At 37.4% G+C, this 21,668-nt stretch overlaps 1 protein-coding gene across 2 annotated transcripts in view; it reads right to left on the reverse strand.

Annotated features, from left to right (window-relative positions):
• The window catches only part of LTN1 (listerin E3 ubiquitin protein ligase 1), a 49,880-nt gene extending 34,551 nt beyond the window's left edge, over window positions 1-15,329 (reverse strand). The window contains exons 1-6 of one of the 2 annotated variants that reach the window (XM_063099952.1): window positions 15,222-15,329; window positions 10,347-10,550; window positions 9,758-9,856; window positions 8,962-9,192; window positions 7,039-7,091; window positions 6,174-6,354 (exon numbers count right to left, since the gene is read on the reverse strand). In XM_063099952.1, coding sequence (XP_062956022.1) covers window positions 6,174-6,354; window positions 7,039-7,091; window positions 8,962-9,192; window positions 9,758-9,856; window positions 10,347-10,550; window positions 15,222-15,263 — 810 coding nt within the window. In that variant the 5' untranslated portion in view covers window positions 15,264-15,329. The remainder of the gene's footprint in view (window positions 1-6,173; window positions 6,355-7,038; window positions 7,092-8,961; window positions 9,193-9,757; window positions 9,857-10,346; window positions 10,551-15,221) is intronic. The other variant, XM_063099960.1, reaches the window with a different exon arrangement.
• Between the last annotated feature and the right edge of the window lie 6,339 nt (window positions 15,330-21,668).

Consider the following 21,668-nt stretch of genomic DNA (forward strand, 5'->3'; position numbering starts at 1 on the left):
AAGAGCAGTGCTATGATCTGAATGTGCCCCCCCCAATTTATATATTGAAACTTAATTGCCAATGTGAGAGTATTAAGAGGTGGGGCTTTTGGGAAGTGATAGGGTCATGAGGGCACCACCCTCATCAATGGTATTAGTGCCCTTATAAAAGGCCTTGAGGGAACAAGTTTGCCCCTTAGACTCCCTCTGCCATGTGAGAAAGCAGCAAGCACCTTTGAAGCAGAGAGAGCAGCCCTCACCAGACACTGAAATCTGCTGGCACCTTGATCTTGGACTTCCCAGCCTCTAGAGCTGTGAGAAATAAATAAATTACCCAGTGTAAGATATTCTGTTATAGCAACCTGAATGGACAAAACAAACAGATTAGATACAAATAAAGAGAGAAACAGTGAACTGGAAGATAGAACAAAAAAAAAAAAATCCACAAAGCAGTTTGGAGAGACAAAAGATGAAAAAAATATCTAAGACAGCATAAGAGATAGAGAGTATAGAATGAGGTTTAGCATATATTTAATCAGAATCCTAAAGAGAGAGAAAAGAGAAAATGTGGCAAAGAAAACATGTGAACAGACAATAGCTGGGAATTTTGCAAAGCCAATGTAATACACCAATCCACAGATTCAAGAAGCCCAAAAATCCCAAGCAGGCTACATAAAAGAAAAACCACACCAAGACAGATTGCAGTGCAACTGCAAAAACACAAACAGAAAATCTTAAAAGTAGCCAGAGACAAACAACCTTCAAAAGGACAGTAAGACTAATAGCTGACTTAGCAACAATTTAAATCAGAAGACAGTGAAATAATATCTTGAACACAAAATAACTGCCAACATGCAATCTTGTACTAAGCAAAAATATCTTTAAAGAATGAGGGTGAAATAAAAAACATCTTCAGATACAAAGTAACAAATATGCAGGCAATCTAAATGAAGACTGAGAGTATAAAATAATAATAATATACTGTGAAATTAAAAAACACACATACATATATTTGACCCCACAAAATATTCTACTGACATGTATGAGAAGTATATATATTTTATAAAAAATATTGCCAAATCAAAGTCTGCAGAGTATTTAAAAAGACATGACATTTAAAAAGACAGCAAACTTTAAAAAGTTTGTCTCTTGAAAGCTAGGCTGGAAAACCATATGACCATATAAACATATCAAAAATCATAATCAAGAAAATTTCAAAATTCATTCATGATAGAAATACTCAGCAAAATTAAGAATAAAAAGAAATTTTCGAACCTTATGAAATCTATAGCAAACATCATATTTATCATTGAAAATCTAGAACTATTTTCATTAAAGTCATGAACAAGAAAAGGATGCCTGCTATCACCACTTCTACTTGACAGGGTGTTGGGAGACCTAATCGATACAAAGAAACAAGGGCAAAAAACTGGAAAGGAACCTAAATAACTCTTTATAATTACAGCAATATAACTAGTTAGGAAAAAAATTCAAAATGATCTAAAGACAAACTAGAAGAACTAACAAGAATTTGGAAGAGTTGCTGGATACAAAATTAACATACAAAAGCACAGCACTCCTATACACCTGTAGAAACCAAATTAAAAAATTTAATTTAAAAAAAACCCATTTCACAATAGCAACAAAAAACATAAAGACATGTTCATTGTAGTGAATATTATAAAACATTATTCTAGGATGCAATGAACCAAAAGAATTTTGAAAAAGAACAAAGTTGGAAATTTCCAACACTTAATGTAAAACAGTAACAACCAAGAGTGTGGGGCTGGCTGGTTAGCTAGCTCACTTGGGGAAAGTATAGTGTTATAACACCAGCATTAAGGGTTTGGATCCCCGTACCAGCCAGGCACAAAAAAAAAAAAAAAAAAAAAAAAACCTTTGGACAGAGCATGTTAGATAAAATAAACTATTAAAATTATTTTAAAATGCTCTGCTTCCACCATTTTGCAATGTGAGACCCCTGGGTCACTGTCACCACCACCAGATGGACTTTGGACTTCCCAGCCTCAGAAACTGATCCTGAGATAACAGCAAAGATGAGAACAGAAACCAGATGAGGACTTGGCAAGACCTTCTACCTGGCTCACAGACATGGATACCTCATAACTCACATCTCCTGCTCTCCTGCTTTTCACCTCCCACATTCCATTCCCTCAACCCTTCCTTTAAAAACCCCTCAGTAAATGTAAATCTTTGAGATGGGGTAGCCTGCCATCTCCTTCAGCTGAATACATCTGCTTTTCTAACACCAAAAAATAAATAAATAAATAAATAAAATAAAATAATTTAAAAATAAAAGAAGAATGAGGTATTAGTGTAAGGATAGACATATAGATTAATGAAATAAAATAAAGAGTCCAATATTAAAATCCCACATATACAATCAACTGAATTTTGACAAATTTTGACAGAGTGAGGACGGGATAGTCTTTCAACAAATGGATACCTATATGTCAAAAAATTAACTTTGACTCTCACTTTCACCCTACACACAAAAATTAAATGCACCACACAGACCTAAACTATAAAACTTCTAGAATATAGAAAACCTCTGTGACCCTGAAGTAGGGAACAACTGCTTTGATATGACATCAAAAGCACAAGCCATAAAAGAAAAAAAATAAATTAAACTTCATCAAATTAAAACGTATATTCTTAAAAAACCATTAACAAAAGGAAAAGGCCAGCCACAGACTAGAAGAAATCATTCATGATACTTTTATTTGACAAAATACTTCAATTCAGAATAAGTACAGCACACTCACAATTTAAAAATAAAAACCAAAAATGCAATTTAAAAATGGGCAAAAGAATATGGAGAGCCTGATAAATCAATCCTCCTCCTAAAAGAACAGCTATAGGCTCTGTGGACAAAACACAAAACTACTACTTAAAGTTTCTAGAGACTGAAATACAGGCACATTTGAGAGGAGAATGAAGACTGGGAGTAAGCAATCCACACAGACTGAGTTCCTATTTTTTGCAGCTTTGCCCTGAAGGTGGCTGCAGTGACCAGTACAGAGGCACAGGGCCAACAACTTCAATAGAAAGACTGACATCTTTGTGGTTGGAAGAACTAGAAGAACCAGTAAAAGGAGCCCAGGTAACCAAGATTGCAGGAGAACAAGGGAAAACTCTAGAAAAGAGAGCGATAGTGAAGGGAACCCCATTTTCTACGTTTTTAACAGCCTAAATCTACAGCTGATCTCTGAACCATGCACGTGCCCAATAAACTGAAAGCAGCTTAAGGCTAAGACTTAAAAGAACTGAAAAAGAACTGAACTAAGAGCTGAGCTGTTGCCTATCACAGGCATGGCAATATGAGTCTAACCAAGCTCAATGTCTGCTGATACTTACAATATGATATATCTATTCCTTTCCTTACCCAAGAAAAATAAAGATATATGTCCAGACAAAGACTATAAAACTAAGCAATAAAAAGAAATAGACTACAGATATATCAACAATATGAGTGAATCTTTAAAAATTATGCTGAGTAAAAGAAGCCAGATACAGAGTAATGTACAGCTCCATTTATACGAAACTGTGGAAGAGACTATTCTAATCTGTAGTAACAGAAAGCAGACAAATGACTGCCTGGGATAAAGGGAGAGGATGACTAGAAGGAACATGAAGAACCCATTTTGGATGAAAAAGTTTTCTATTTCTTGATTGTAATGGTTATATGGGTATGTACACATGTAGATGGGTATATATATCTGTCAAAATTTAACAAACTGTACACCTAAAATAGCTGCATTTTATTGTGTATTAATCATACCTCAATAAAGGTGACTTGAAAAAATTTTGTAGGGTATTTTTCAATACCTGAATAAATTGAGAGTTATGACAGGCTAATAAATAGTAAGACCCAATAACATATAGACAGCAATTCTCCCCAAGTCATTCTATAAATTCCATACAACCCCGACTAAAATCTCAATTAGATTTTTTTGAGAAATTCAATAAATTTACTAAAATTTATATGTAAGAATAAAGTCTCAAAACAACTTAGTCAATCTTGAAGAAGACAACTAAAAAAGGGTGACTCACCTGAGCAGATATTAGGACCTACCACAATGTCATATTAATATGGTATTGGCATAAGAGACAGAATTTAGAGACAAATTTATGAATATATGGGAATCTAATGTACCATAATGGCAGGTCTGCAAATCAACAGGGAAAAAATGAACAGTTTACTAGGTAATGTTAGGAAAACTGGCTCACCATACAGGAAGAAAAATGTAACAAGATTTTTACTTAACAGTACATAAAACAGTTAATTACTGATGGATGGATTAAGGATTTCATATGAAACGTAAAACTATATTTAAAAGATATATGACTATTAAAACTTTTTAAATATAAGAATATCCTTATGACTTAAAAGTGGGAAAGGCTTTCACAAGGCAAAATCATTGACTTCACATCAAAATTAAGATTTCTTTCTAATGACATATGGAAGAGGTGACAGAATGGAATCTTTTTTGCAATGCCTAAAAACAATAAAAGAACTAATATTCAGAATACACAGAGGGCTGGCCAGTTAGCCCAGCTGGTTAAAACACAGTGCTATAACACCAAGGTAAGGGGTTCAAATCTCCATATAGGCCAGTTCCAAAAAAAAAAAATAGAATAACACAAGAAGTCCTAAAAAAGATGAACAAGTAATTTACAGAAAAAGAAACATAAATACTAAGAAGCTTATGAAGACATGATAAAAATCACTAGTATGCAGAGTAATTCAAGTTAAAGAGGTATAATTTGAACTCCTATAAGACTGATGAAAAATTAAGAACCTGAATGCTGCCTACTGCTGGCTAGAATATAAGGTGACAGGATTCACCATGCACTGATGATGGTTGAGCCTACAGTAAGGTGGCCATTCAGTTGAGCAAATGTGGCACTATTTCAGAACTGAAAAAGTAGGTAGGCACACACTCTATGACTTAGCAATTGAGAAATTTGAAGAATTTCTTGCAGACACACGAATGAAGATGTTAACTGCTACATCTTCATTGTAAAATCATTGTAAGATCCATATTATCTTTTTTTCCATGAACTTTTTGAAGTACCCTCACACTACCCAGCAGTTGGAACATGTGTATCAGACATACATACAGGAACATGATATATCTTTTTTAAGAAAGTACTAAATAAAAAGTATAAATGGAATGAAATATAATACAATATCATTTATATTTCAAAAACACAGTCAATCCTCATTATTTGCAGATTCCATATTTGTAACCCCAAAATCAAAACTTGCAGTGCTTTTGTGGCCATTCAGACATGCACAGAATGGTGAAAAATTTGAGTTGTTAATATGCACATTTCCAGCTGAGGTCAAACAAGGTGACACTCTGCTTTCTTGTCTCAGTTCTCATACTGTTTACAAGTATTCCCTTCAGTCTATTTAGCACATTTTTAGAATTCTTGTGCTTTTGGTTGGTGATTTAATTTTAAATGGCTGCCAATAGTAGTGTTGAAGTGCTGTCTATTGTGTCTAAGGCACAAGAAGTCTGTGATGTGAAAATACATGTATTACACGAGCTTCATTCAGGTGTGAGTTCTAATGCTGTTGGCCATGAGTTCAATGATAATGTATCAGTAATATATATTAAATATCGTGTCTTTAAATACATAAAACAAGGTTATGTATTGATCAACTGACAAACATGTTGTGACCAGAGGCTCATAGGAACCTAACTCTGTATATCCCCTAGGAGCAACACCTCAGCATTTACTTATTAGGCATTCATGGTGACTTTATAAAACATAACTGCTATGAATAATAAGAATTAACTGTACAGATAAAAGGACATACATCAAACACATCAGAATGGTCAGCTGGAAGAGGCAGCAAATCAAGAGGGAGATAGGAACAAAGAAGAAAAAATAAATACATTAAAAGAGAACAGCCTTGCATACACCAGCAGTTTTATGGTGCTATCAGCAGAGGAATATGATAATTCAACTCTGGCCTAAGGCCCAAACTAAATAAAAAAGTGAAAACAGAATAACATTCTAGTAAGAGAGGTTAAGTCCTGAATGATCTACCACAAAGATGTGCTTGTAGAGTTTTAAATATAAACCATAAACATAAAACATAAATTAACAGGATGGGGGGGAATCAGAGAAATGTCTTGTAATAAAAAAGATTAAGATACCTGTGGTACACTGTGTTTTCCATACTTCCAAAACTTATTCTGTGATAAAAGAGACTTAAATTTCTCCTCCAAAGAATCGAGCTCACTATCAGGTAAGACGCAAAGCAATTTCTTTAATGCCAATAAGGAACAAGTTACAACCCGATAGAATTTGGCTTCTCTTTCTTCCTCTGGAACAGTTCTTGAAGTGAAAAGAAAATAAATATATAAAAGGATTCAAAATAAGACAAACCACATACTTAGCACTTCTATTTTAAGTGTTTTATCATTAAATTATCTATCAAAGTTGCTTTATTTCGATCTTCTAGTTCCCCAATGGCAATCCCCTTCAAAATGCAAACACACACAATTTTAATGACATATACTAACACAAGGTGAAAGTAGACGAAAGCCGTGGCTTAAATTAAGTGAGCAAGTTTTTAGTTCTCGGTATCACATACTAGAATGATTCTAGGAAATGAATATCAAGGCATCTAAGATTATTTTCACTTATAAACTCTTAAAAGTTTGATTACAACAAAGGAGTAAAAGTAAATAAAACATCTCATTACTCTTTAAATAAAACTATTTATAGTTCTCCAACTATTTTCAGTCAGACCTTAAAATAGTTCCTGCTATGTCAAAGGTAAATGGGAGAAAATCTAAAAACACTTCTTTCTAATAGAATCAAATGTGTAGCTCCCAGATAATTCAAGTTAAACAGCAAGACAACTTGAAAATAAAAGCACTTAATACGCCAGCTGGCATACGCATCTCCGTATTTAAATTCCTTCTTTTTAAAATATGTCACATTGAAATTATCAACTGATTACCTATGAGTAAAACAAATCCTTAATATGAGTTACATAGAAACAATACAACTTACTGTGGGTCACTGAGTGTATCAGGTGTTTCTTTTATAAGATGATCCTGCAGCACCTACAGTGGGAGAAAAATACCAAAGCCTTGAGAATTTATTGAACTGTCAGTGATGAAAAGATACAGCATAGTTAAGTAAAATCCATTTTGTAAAAATCCCTATAAATCTCATCTAATCCAATAGCAAAATCAAGGAGCAAAACTAAAAGTTTTGAATTTTACCCATTTTTCTTTTCCTATCAATCCCCAAGGTTGGCTTCTGTTGGGGTAAGGATAGGGTACTTCTTCCCCACACCTGCAGTTTCCATCAAGAGAAATTTTCTTCTAAATACTTCTGACCACTTATTTCTACATTTTTCTTGCACACAGCAATGAAGTGGAATAATCAATTACTAAATTTGAGGGAGAAATTAGGCTCTGCTTTCCTCTCCCCTGTTTTTGAGAGCCTCCCTGCCTACAGAGAAGAACACACATTGTGCTCTACTCTGCTGCATTCTGCAAGCATTAATTTTTTTTAAATCCTCAATTCCTCCTGTGCCACTTCCAGTTCATCTTTTTTAATTCTTGACATAATTCTAATTAACTTTACTGTCTGGTTTTTCCAATTGATATATTAAGAATAGCAAATAACAAGGGAAGAAATGAGACACTATTAGAGACAGAGACACTGAATACCACAAAAAGTTATGGCTGATATTGGTCTGGCCAAGTGCAGAGAAACTTTCATATCTATTAATGGGAGTATAAGTTTGTGTGGCCTTTTGAAGGCAATTTATCAGTATCTATTAAAATTTTACAGTGTACCAGATGGGATAAGAAAAGAAAAGTGAAGGACTGATACAGAAAAACCATGTGAGATTAATATTTAGGGATGCAACAGAACAAAGTATAACATCCTTAAGAACTGTTAAACAGGGCCGGCCCGTGGCTCACTCGGGAGAGTGTGGTGCTGAGAACACCAAGGCCCCGGGTTCGGATCCCATATACGGATGGCCGGTTCGCGCACTGGCTGAGCGTGGTGCTCACAACACCAAGTCAAGGGTTGAGATCCCCTTACCGGTCATCTTTAAAAAAAAAAAAAAATAGAACTGTTAAACAATTAAAATGTTTCAGGTGATAAAATAAAAAATGGGAATGGGGTTGCAAAAAAAAAAAAAATTATAGGGCTGGCCTGTGGCTCACTTGAGAGAGTGTGGTGCTGATAACACCAAAGCCATGGGTTCAGATCGCTGTATAGGGATGGCCGGTTAGCTCACTTGGAAGAGTGTGACAACACCAAGTCAAGGGTTAAGTTCCCCTTACCGGTCATCTTTTTAAAAAAAAAATTATAAATGTTTTTATTCTTTGACCCAACATGTGGTTACTATCATTGCCACAAGGGTATGAGGAGATCTATTCAAGAATGATCATTGACAAGAAATACATTTTCTTTCTTTATAAACTAAAAAGATCATTGAAGCAGCATTTGTTATAACAAAAAATTGAAAAAATTCAATGTACATTAATTTTAAAGGAGTTAGATAAACTATTGTACATCCATATAAAGTAATCCTGGAGAACCAACAAGAAGAATGAAATAGATCTGTATACATGTACTGATATGGAAATATGAGGGAAAATAATTTTAAATTTATTTTTAGATATATTCTGTTTAAGTTACTATTATAAAGCATATATTTATCATATTATCTAAAAATGTTGATTTATAAATTAAACATGGAAAATTTAAATATTGTAGAAAGATCAATCCAAAATGTTAATTTTGTTAAAAATACAAAATGACCAGTTTTATTAAACAACATTTTAAAAAGGCAATATTTCACATTCTTATTCCTCTACAATGCCAGGTAAAAAAGATGTCATTATAATATGCCTTCTATCTCTTAATACTTAAGAAAAAAATAAATTCAGAATGGTTCCAAGAACTTACACTTGTAATTTCATCCTTACAAAATGCTATGGCTTCAGGTTGTTTGCTCGGAGGGAAAGCTGCTTCAAATGCATCTTTTGCTGCAAATGCAGCTGGTGTATAAGTATCACACTGAGCCATTAGCCAATATCCCATTAAACTTTTTAAATAGGGAGCCAAGTGTTTCTTTACTTTAAGGATAAGTTTTTCAAAAGCTTGCTGTGTGGCCTCTCGAACCCGGCGGTCATGATCCTATGGAAAATATCAATGTGGTTTAAAATATTTCTAGCCCATAAAAACAAATACAGACATTTCTGGATATGCTATAATGACCCATTAGTAAGAATTTACCTATGCACAGAACTACAATTTTTTCGAAATATCAAGAGTTTGGAGTTTTTTTCACATCAGAAATTATGTGAAATAATTAGTTTTTCCTTTTCCCTCCTCTCCCAATGAGATAAGATTTTATTCAACATAGATTCAAGGCTGGGCCTTGAATAATTAAGCAATTCATTCTCATTCTTCTGCAGCATATATACAAGAGAATAAAATAATTGCCAAAATTTATTACAACTGGAAAGTATCTGGGTAATTCTCTAATAATGACCTAATTTGCCAAAAACACAGACTCCCTATACACTCTGTACATCCCAGCATAATCCAATCTGCATAACAATGCTCACATAACATTTCATAAACCTCACCAAAAATGAATCATACAAATTTAACAGTCCCTATGACTTCAACCAAAAAATATACTAGAAATAAACTAGTAAATACTTAATACTTGAACTAGTAAATATCTAATACTTACAAGTGAAATTTTGCAGAAAATTCTTGGCCAATATGGAAGAACTCCTTTTACAATTTCTGTATCTCTCTCTGTACACATGGCTCCAAATTCCTGCATAGCCTAAAAGTAAATTATTAACATTATTAAGTAAATTAATAGCCACATATTGGCTATTGATTATGTGCACTCTATTCTGAAAGTTTAATCTACTTTATGTAATGGGAGGATACATTATTTCTGTTTGTGCCATATAGGATGAATCTGAACATTTCCTTCACCAGCTCCTATGATAGAAACTTTTTAGTTGTTTTTTAAAAAATAAAATGTATACAAACAAAAAACCCTATTTAAAATTACAGGGTCAAAATTACATTCCCTAATGGGAAAAACTACTGTCAAAATTGCAAAGGGTTCAAAAAAGTTCAGAGCAACAATTTAATTTATTACCCAAAAGTGTCAACTAAGCTTAAGTCCATGTATCAAAAAAAAAAAAGCACAATTGTAAAAGAACTTATTAGTAATAAACTATCGTTCATTTTCTTTACATAGTAACATTTTGTTTTAACAAAAGGATTTTCTTGATCATTTTTATGAAAACAAGAAAACTTGCTTTTAATTTTGTTGTGACGTCTTTCTTAGAAAGTTTCCGCAGCACCATTCGGAAATCAGAATCTACAAGACTGTCGATTTCTTCAGCGCCTTGAATAGCAGGAACATAGCCTAGGTCACTCTGAGATGTTCCAAAACCAATAAATCCGGGAACCGTTCCCTGTTCTTTGGCAAGGAGTTCTGCGGCTCGGCCACTGTTTGAAGGCTGATAAGCAGGGGGGAAAAAAGTCAGAGTCCAGGAAGAGTTCAAAATTTAACTTTATAATTCCTTGATGATTCCTATGGTCAAAACAAGCTTTTATTTTAGTACTTTTTTTTCCCTAGCCTAAAATTTTATCTATTGTAATGTTCCCCAAAGATGAATGTTTCTGTCACCAAGAACCTATCATTAATAATCCGAGAAGCTATTTCCTAGTTTCCTAAACATTAGGACAAAAAGATCAATGTTTTTTAAACTGTGAATACAATGCATTAGTGGCTCATGATATTATTATAATGTTGTAACAGAATTTTAAATAAATGGAATAAAATTTTAAAAATCAGAATGTATCATGTGGTAAGATTTTCATAAATACTATTCTATGAATTGTTTTATTTCCAACTTTTATATAAATAGTATGCTTATACATGTATGTGTATGTGTAACGATGTAAAATTAACTCATAAATGGATCCCATCTTTTCATTCATCCATTCACTCAACAAATATTTATTAAGCAATCACCACAGGACACATCTAGTGCTTCTAGACCGGGAATTCCTTGAGGGCAGATACACTCATTTCCATATATCCACAGCCTAGCCTAACCTCTTAGGACTAAAATTATTTTATTATGAACATAAAAATCAAAAGAATGGTCAAGATATAAGATATACTCCTTTGTTTTGAACCACAGTCATTTGTTTGATGATAAGCAAGTCAGGGGGTTGTTACAGAGAAAGAAAATATTTGAACTGTTCAAAGAATTAACTTACTCACTGTCATATGAGGGTACTTCAAAAAGTTCACAGAAGGATCTGTATTATTTTATAATTCTATTTTTCCACAAACTTTTTGAAGAACCCTTGTATAAGGAGAAAATGCCTCAGTTTGACCACCAAGATAACATTACAACCCACCTAAACTTATCTATTTCTTATTTCTCTGCAATAATATTTACAAAGGGTTATCTGAACACATGATTCAAAGTGCTCATATCTAGGGAAAGGGAAGCTTGTTTGGAAAATTCATTTGATAAGGAATAATCTGGCCTACTTTATAAACTGAACTGAGTGACCAGAAATGAAAATGATGTCCTGAATTACATTTTTTTCTAACGGTGGCATTTTAGACTAATACGAAAAAAGTCCTCTGTTTTAAAACTTTATTAAAATGAAATAACACTATTCAGGTTGCCTTTCTCAATACTGGCACACGAATAAAGAGCTATAAAGAAAGTTACTGAATTAGTATACAACTCTGAAACTAAATATGATGACATGAGGATATCAGAATTTTATGTATAATCTCATTTGTAAACAATTTTATTATGAAACAAAATAAAAAACTAATTATTGCTAAAAGCGAAAGAAGTCAAGGCAGAATTCCAAACTAACCTGAAATACCAGAGCTGACCGTGATAACTAAGGGCAGAAGAAAAGGTATTAGATTTCTAGTGTCCAATTTAAAAGTAACTACATCTATTTTTACTACAATTTACCACATTTATTTTTAAATGTAGTAATTGTATCTTTTATTCAATGTCTACTTTTTTTTTTTTTTTTTTTAAGATGACCAGTAAGGGGATCTTAACCCTTGACTTGGTGTTGTCAGCACCACGCTCACCCAGTGAGCTAACCAGCCATCCCTATATGGGATCCGAACCCGTGGCCTTGGTGTTATCAGCACCGCACTCTCCCGAGTGAGCCACGGGCCAGCCCGTCAATGTCTACTTTAAATTTAAAATATAGTTACTGTTACGACCTTTGAATGTTAGAAACTTAGACACATAGTAAAAATTAAGAACCCTGACTCTACTTCCAGCTGTTAATTTTTCTTATACTATACCTACTTCTGTCTACATTCTTTTGTAACAAACCTTCTAGAGGTATTTGATGTGGCAATACTGGATTTACAGTTTAAAGACCAAACTAAGGAAGACTTCTAAGATCTTTCACTATCTGTCCTCAACTTTTCCGTCTTATCTCCTGCCACTCTTTCCTTCCCTTGCCCATCTCTCCCTTCCCTCTCCCAATTATGCTGTCATCACTCATGTTCCAGTCCCAAAGACTCCCTGAATATGTTATGCCCTTTCACAATTTGAACTTTGTATAATCTTTTCCCTCTGCCTGAAAACCCTTCCTCTCTTTATTGCCTGCAAACTCCTACTCATCCTTCAAAACACTCATGCTTGCATCACTTACCTCCCTCAGGTTAACAGCTATTCTGTTCTGTTCTCACATGTTCTTTCAGTTCACACCTGTATCATAATTTTTTAATATATTATATTTGCTTGCTTATCTGTCTATATATCAAACTAATAGTTCACAAGAGCAGACATTTGTCTATCACCTTTGAATACACAGCGTCCAGTATTCATTCTGTTAAATGAATGACTGCAACTCTGAAGTTCAAATCCCAACTCTGCAACATTGTGGCTACATGAGTTTAGGTAAGTTAATTTCCCTAAACTTCAGTTCTATCATCTTTAAAATGAAGTGAGAGAAACGAACTCATTACTTAGGTTGTTGTCAAGATTAAACATACGTTTTAAACCACCACAGTAATAATTGATTCCAGCAAGAATTACTAAAGGGTGCTAAAACCAGTAGGTGAAAGTTTATGGGAGAATAGGCTATTCAGTCTCAACCTACCACTCCACATATTGTTATCAGCCAATGGAAAAAGATAAGTATACAATGGATACCACTTAACCAAGTAATTAAATAAATACACCAATTATGGGACAAACAGGGGTATCATGAGCATCTGTTGTGGTACACTGAGAAAGAGCCATCATCCATGAAGCATTCCTGCTAAAAATTGTTTAACCTGATGGTTTACTCATAAGGAAACAATTAGACAAATCTAAATTAAGCCAAACAATTGGCCCAGACTCTTCCAAATTGTCTATCCCCTAAAAGACACCCCTCTCCACCCCCCCCACCCACCGAAAGCACTGTGAAACTGTCCATATTAAAGGAGTCTAAATGGTAACTAAATGGAATGAGTGATCCTTGATTAGATCTTGAATTTTTTTTTAATGGTGTATCTAAAAAGATTTTAAAAAGTTACAGAGAACATTATAGAATTACATCATAGTTTAAGCTTCCCCATGTTATAATTGCTCATGGGTTAAGAAAAAGAATGGCACTGTTTTACAGGATACATGCTGAAGTATTTAGAAGTTAAGAGTCCGGATGTCCACAACTAACTCACATACAGTTCAGCAAAATACACTGACCCGTGGCTCACTTCGGAGACCGTGGTGCTGATAACACCAAGGCCATGGGTTCGGATCCCATATAGGGATGGCCGGTTAGCTCACTGGGTGAGCGTGGTGCTGACAACACCAAGTCAAGGGTTAGGATCCCCTTACTGGTCATCTTTAAAAAAAACAAACGGAAATTAAGAAAGAAAACAAATACGACCAAATGTTAACAACTGGCAGATCTAGGTAAAGAATATATGAATTATCACTCTGATAGTCTTGTAACTTTTCCCTATATTAGGAATTCTTCCAAAAAAAAAGTTGAAAAAGAATTAAATAAACACTAAGTGAGAATGCAAGTGAAGTGCTTAGCATAGTACTTTACACATAATTAAGTTACCATAATTGTTGATATAATTTTCCAAAACTGATTAAGTGCAAGATCGAAGAAAGTGTGGTACTGAAATCACTAGAATTAACTGGATCAGAAACAGAAAGAAAAGCATTCTCATAAAATTGGACTGCGCCTTTCTGAGTACTTGCAAATCTAGTACCATAAAACATACCATTATAACATCCCTAATCGTGTAGGTTTACACTTTAGGGTCTTCTTCAAACAAGTACTCAGTGAGCTTCTACTACATGTCAGTCCCTGTTCTAGGCTCCGAAGTTAACAGCAGCAGATTAAAACAAATGCCTTCAAAATACTTACATCCTAGTGAAGCAAGACAGTACATTACATAGCCATAAATGCAATGAAGCAAAATAAAGCAGGGAAGAGAACAGGGAGCGGGGGAGGGCTATAATTTCAAACAGGGAAATCAAGGGAGACTTCACGGAGGCGTCTAGAGCAAACTTTGGAGCCACCTAGCAGAAGAGCGTTGGGAGCCTGTCATACAAGGTCAAGGCACGGTGAGGAGGTCAGTGCAGTTGGATAGAGTGAGAGAGGAAGGAGTTGAAGAGGCGGCCGGAGGTGGAAAGGTGCGACAGGCAGACCATGAATACCATCGTATGGGATTTGGCCTTTACTCCGACGGATGTGTGGAGTCACCGTAGATTTTTGAGCAAAGAAGGGACATAATCAGAGGTACCCTGCACACACTCAATTTAACTATCTCCTACCCAGCTCCCCTTGTTCCCATTGCCAACCCCCGCTTCCCCGCTACCTCGGCCAGGTAACCTTCCAGCTGAAGCTGACATTGAACCACATCTTCATAAAAATTGTGGGTGTGTGCTAGGGTGGGGACAGTTTTGGCATGGCACATCTTTTCTCTCACAATTCCCCCATCTGCTCAGAAATAACCCACCCCGCCCTCGGGGACGCACACATAACAGAGAGGTCACACTCGACACGCAAACACACGCCTCCCGGCAGCCGCGCTCCACAGACCCTCAGGCCGCGCGCGGCTGCGGAGCCAGCGGCTGTGGGGCGAGGACTCCACGGTCGGCTAACCACCCTGCACTCACCCGCAGGTTACCCTTGGTCCGCTGCTTGTTCTTGCCGCCCATGGTCGCGGTCGCAGCCGCACTGTCTGCCCGCAACCCCCGGGTTGACACGGCGTGGCCACAACTTCCGGTCCCTCGCTCCGGAAGAGGGTTCAGTGTCACAACTTCCCCGGGTCCTCCCCTTCCGCCACCCACCCCACCCTCCTTCCGCCCCACTTCCGCTCCCTCCTCCCGCTACCTCCCTGACCATACGCCGCCGGAGACGTCACCAAAAAGGACACGCCTGTCTTAATTACGTCATTCACAGCCAATAGGAAGCCAAGCGTTGGACTCGTGGCGCTAAATCCTGTCTTCGGGGCTTTCAGAAGCTAGATTTCTTCCCTGCTAGCGAGTATGAAGTTGGCATGAGCTATGAGAAAGGCAGTGTCACACAAGAGCAGCAATAAAATGGTATGGTAGTGGCTATGGGAAGGTGGAACAGTGTTATACCTTTAAAGGGATGCGATTATCACCATCACCTGGGCGTTAAAAAGGCAGACTCTTAGACCCACCTCGCAAGTGGTGAATCAGATTCTGCATTTTAACAAGATTCTCATTCTTGTTAAATTGTACTATTCTAGGCAATATTCTAAGCCCCCCCCATCTTTCATAGCCAAAGTGTTATGTGCAGTTTCTACAAAAGGTGGTAATGTGGTGTTCTCTATTAAAGTTTGAAGTATAGACCCTGTAACTTAGTGATTTTGCTTCTCAGAATCACACTACAGGAATAGGACTGACTGGTTAGCTCAGATGGTTAATGCTCAGTCTTGTAATAACAAGCCCAAGGGGGTTCCTTTCCCCATACCAACCAGCCGCCAAATAAAAAGAAAGGGAGAAACATAGGCACATGTGTTCCTGGGCATTGTCTCTCATGTCCGTGCACTCACACTTTTATACTCAACTCCATGATACTGGGGAGTCCGCAAACTGTTTCACCTTTATTCAGCTGGCTTCCTGTTAGGTTCCATCAACAAAGGGCACTAAAGGGTGACTGAAGGCAAGAGGAAGGCGAAAGGACTTACTCCATTCTGTTAGCATCGCCTCCAGAGCAGCTCTTTACCGTAGCAGCAGCAATTACCTTAGCCAGCAATTGATTTTAGTCTCCATCTTTTTTCCAACCGTCACAGAATCAGCCTAATTGCATTACTCTGAGGTACCAGCAGTATCTAGGCACCAACCTAAGTTTATCTCCTCAGAGTTCTGAGTCCTAGCCTCCATGGGGCCCCTGCCCCGAGCTTCTAAGATAGCCAGTTGTGCCCCCTCCTCAGAAGTTTTGTTACTGGACTCAGGTCTGGCTGCCTGCCCCTTGAGAAGGAAAAACAAAAACAAAAACAAAAAAAAACCCTCAGAAGTCAAATGGTTGATGTTAGAAAAGCAGAGGTACTCAGCTGAAGGAGATGTAGGCTATTCCATCTCAAAGATTTATATTTCCTGAGGGGTTTTTTTAAGAACAGCTGAGAGAATGGAATGTGGGAGATGAAAAACAGGAGAGAAGGAGATGTGAGTTATGAGGGAACCATTTCTATGGGTCAGGTACAAGGTCTCACCAACGCCTCGTCTGGTTTCTGTTCTCATCTTAGCTGTTATTTCAGGACCCTGCAAGATTTTGGTTTGCACTGGTGTACTTGGCTGGTGTCCAAGGTCAGCTTCCAGTCATTTGGCCTTGATCATTTCTCAAAGTTTTACAAGTCTCAGAGAAAGGACTGTTAGCTTTGCAAAGTACTAATTAGCTTCTCGGCCTATTTTCCTACTTAGCAAGCAAGGTAAGAAAGTCAAAGTGTGGCGATGAGATCTCTGATCCTTCTGCCCTTTCCTGAGCAGGTCATGAGTCAGGTAATCAAAGGAAGATACTGGCAGCTTTATGCAAGGTAGACATACTTCATTCTTCAGATATGAGCTTCAAAGATATGCTTTATCCTCAGACATGAGTTCTGTCCCCACTCTGCTGACCCTCCACACTCTGCTGTTTCTCCCAGCTCTGTTTACCCTCCATGCTCTGACATCCAGCAGTTCAGAGCAGTTACCTTTATATTCTGTATACACAATAGTGGCCACAAGCCAAGCATTACAAATTACAGCAATCATGCTGAATCAGTAAATGGCCATACACGCACAGTTTCACTACTTTTATAACTTGTTTCTAGTGAATGTGCTGAATCTTGCCCATTTGTAACAGCTGTGAGGCAAGAGATCCTAACTAAACTTTTCTACTTTCCTTACACAGGGGATGGGAAGAAAGAGTGGAGAGAAAAAAACCGTCCTTTTAAAAGTCATATCTACCTCCCCTCTCCCCCGCGCCCAGGCAGTTTTAGGTCTTAACATGGCTTCAGTTTGCTCACTCCAACAGTTTGAGCCCCAACACTATGAGATTCCTTCTTTGAGCTCCAGAGGACCAGGCATCACCCTCTCTTCATAGGCCTGAACTAAGCTTTTCATGGCCCTCTTTCAAGCTTCGAGGTTCCGATTACTTTAACCTTTTTCTTTCCTTCCTAGCTCAAAAGATTAGCTGCTGTCTGCAGTTAATTTTTTTATTTTACCTCAGTATTGCTTTTTTGCTTTTATAATCTCTTTGAATTAATTTCCCATATTAAATTTTCTCTTTAAATAACTAATGTGATTTCTGTTTTTCTGACTGAACTCTGATTGGAAAATGTACAGAGACATATTGCAAGATGTTCACTAAAGCATTGTAATAGGAAGGTATGCCGTGAGCCATCCTGCTGTAGGGAATGACATGGGAGCCTGAGTGATACTGTTATTCTGCAGGCTACAAGGGGGTCCCGCGTGTGTGGCATGGCTCTGTGGAATTTCTTGTTTGTGCACCTTTGGTTGCTTGACAAGGCTTCCCAGAATTAAACAGCTAACCTTTTGGCTTAGTATGGCTTTGGGAAATTCCCTGGAGTTTCTCAAAAGACATGTTAAAATACATCAAAATTAACTGGTTTATTTAAAGGGCATTGTCGGTACTAAAGGTGTTTGTGATCCATGTTCCCAGTATGAGTTGGCTCAATTTAATTTTGTTATTAATCTTTTTTGTTAGTGATGTGTGCATGGACCCATCGTGGCTGTGGTCATGCTCTTGTACATGTGGAATGAAGTTATTATGTTGGATTTCTATCCACATCCCCCAGGGAGGTGGTGGGTCTGAGTGCTGTGGTGTTTACAATTATTTGATCATCAACCAGTTACAGATTTCTTTGTTTCTCCCCACTCCCACAGTTTCACTTGGTTTACCAAGAACATGTTCTTTCCTTAGTAGTAATAAGAATGATATAATGTGTTTTTGTTAGTTTGAATAGAATCATTTAACTTTTCACTTTGTCCCCTGTGCTGTTCCTGGAGTCTATTGGCAGGGAAATAAAAGGTATAAACATTGTGATTTTGATTATAAATTAAAATGATCAATATAGGGTATAAGCAATATTAAATTGTTAACCTTAACTAACCAATGTTATTAAAATTAAGAGTAGTAAGTATAAGTAAGATCAAAAAAGAGCTAAATCGTAAGTTAAGAAGGTTAAGAATTATAGTTTAAACTAAAAGTCTGACGCTCTTTAAAGCCAAGCATGCTGCTATTACAGTTTCCTGGCCACGAGCCACAGGCTTTGGGGTGAACTATTGATGCATGAGTAGATGTTTTTGTCACAGCATGAGTGCCTTGGAACGTCTTGACCTTTCTTTTTCAATAGAAACAAAATAAAAAATGTTTTGATTAAAAAATAAATCAATGTGTAAATATTAGGTAAAAACATATAAATAAAGCAAGATTTTTGTGGTTCTTGTCCACCCTTGCACTAGACATCTGTGGTCCATCTCTTTCTTTCCTCGCCAACGCCACACCACCTATTCAGGTCCAACGAATCCTGCAGAGCTGGTCTCCGGCAAAGATAATTGTAAACAATCTAATGTCTGTTTATTGGGGAATGTCTAAATAAATTATATGTATTCTATAGGCTATTAATCAACAGTTACAAGTGAGGTTTATCTGTAGATACATAAGAAGAATTCTGAGACATACTTTTAAATAAAAATAAAGTAGCAGAGTAATATGTACAATATTATACCATTTTGTGTTCAAAAATCCACAAAACAATGTTTACGTATTTTATATGGGCACACATATATTATGTAAATACATGGAAAAAAGTCTGCAAGGATGCATACCAATCTGATAATTGCAGTTACTCCGTATGGAAAGAGGTGGCAAGGAAAGAGATTAGGGTTAGGAGTTATGTGGTCAGAGGTTCCAGTCAAGATGGCAGAATAGATGGTCCCCAGCGTTACTCTTTCCACAAATCAATCAATTTACAACTATAAAAATGTAACATCAGCCAGGCTGGGGCTGCTTGAGCTCAGGGGAAGAGGAGGAGAGACCTATAGAGTTTACAAAGGCAGAGAGAAACAAAAAACTGCTCAGAGCGTTTTGGGCTGCAGCTGCTTTAAGGCTAGAGCTGCTGAGTGCATGGAGCAGGAGCCAGTAAAAACCGCAGATGTGCCCTTCAGATGGCATTACCTGGAGGTGGCAGGGTACAAGAGAGCCTTGGTGGCCACCAGGACAGCTAGACCACTAATAGGGTTCCTGTGAACCCCTGCAGGAATAAGGAGCCAGAACAGCTGAAAAAAGGGAGCCATTCAAAGGCCAGTGACCCATTCAGGTGCCAGCAAGGGACCGGCACACAGCCGGTCCCATGGGAAGTGTTTGCAGCATGGGTGGTGGGGGAGATAGACCCACCAGGAGAACACTGGGACACAGCAAGGACAGCCAATCTGCACCCCAATCAGCACAAGACCACTCAGAGGAGACTGGTTGGGAATGCAGAATTGCATGGGGTACAGTTTGCTGAAAAGACTCAGGCCCAGATCAGAGTTTCTGCACAACCTAGGTGCACCAGGTCTATGGAGAGCCAGAAGTACCTATAAGGTCAACCATTAAACCCTGAGCTACACAAAAAGCCTTCCCTAAGGAAACAGCAGCAAAGTGGCAATTTAGCTCAACAACACAGCTCAAGTACTGGTTTCCACAGGAAGTTCCCCTGTTTTAGAAGTAAGCAAAGGACAAAAAATTAGTTCTGGCCCAGGCACACTGCCAACGCCTTGGGGCCTGCCAGGGGACCTGAAGTCTGGAGCCAGGGACTGGACCCCCATGCACAACTACTCACACAGCCACTGCCTCAGGGCCTGCCCAGGGACCTGGGTCTTGGAGCCAGGGACCGGACACGCCCTCCCACAGCCAGGCACACTGCTAGTGCCTCAAGGCCTGCCCAGAATCCTGATGCATAGAGCCGGGTACCGGACCTCTCCAACAACCACCAGTGCCAAGGAGCATGCCAGAAACATCAACTCCATGTGGGTGGCCCACCAAAGCCACCACGGCTGCCGCAAAAGTGGCTAGACATCACAACCACCATGCAGATGGTCCGCCAGCCACTGGAGCGCATTGACACAAGGAGAGTCACCAGCAGAGACCAAAGAAAAGAAGAGGATGTTCCTGTCCACAAAGCCTATTCCAGAGTGACAGAAGAAGCATCTGCTCTATGATAATATTGGGGGACCTGAACATACCTTTTAGCATTGGACAGATTATCTAGGCAACAAATCAACATAGTAACAATTACTCTTTCAGAGGGAGAGAAGAAATCTAGGGTTATCAGTGGTGGGAGCGGGGGAGGGAGAGGGGGATAGGGAGAGATTGGACAAGGGGTATAAAGAATAAGTACAATTTATAACAATATACATACTAGTAATATTGATTTGATCAACATATGTCAACATTGAACCCAAAAAATATGTATAATCAATTACGATTCAATTAAAAAGAAAAGGAGTTATATGATCAAAGAATCATAAATTCAAAGGAAATTAAGCCTTATCTGTAAGATTTAATTTTATACAAGGATTATATATTCATGTATTGTGTAATTAAAAATAAACTTAATAAATATTTAATCAAGTTGTTTGTATAAAAAATTTTTGTATTATTGGTTAGATAAATTATAGTGTCCTAATTCTCGGGCCGGCCCGTGGCTCACTCGGGAGAGTGCGGTGCTGATAACACCAAGGCCCCGGGTTTGGATCCCATATACAGATGGCCGGTTCGCTCACTGGCTGAGCGTGGTGCTGACAACACCAAGTCAAGGGTTAAGATCCCCTAAAAAAAAAAAAAAAAAAAAAAAATAGTGTCCTAATTCTCAATAGTTATATAATACATTTGGAAAACAGTTTAACACATAGGAAACAATAATAGATATCATGCAATTCACTGAGAATTTGAGTGTCACATAACAAAAATGCTACAGGAGGGTAGATTAAAGTGTGCCTAATTAGTCAGAAAATCTTCCTGAATGACAACTTCAACCTAAAGCTTGAAAAAAATTAGAAAAGCAGAATGAAAGGGAGAACGTTCAAAACAGGGATTGCTAAATTCTACCT

Source organism: Cynocephalus volans, chromosome 1 (genome assembly GCF_027409185.1).
Source record: "Cynocephalus volans isolate mCynVol1 chromosome 1, mCynVol1.pri, whole genome shotgun sequence".
NCBI lineage: Eukaryota > Metazoa > Chordata > Mammalia > Dermoptera > Cynocephalidae > Cynocephalus > Cynocephalus volans.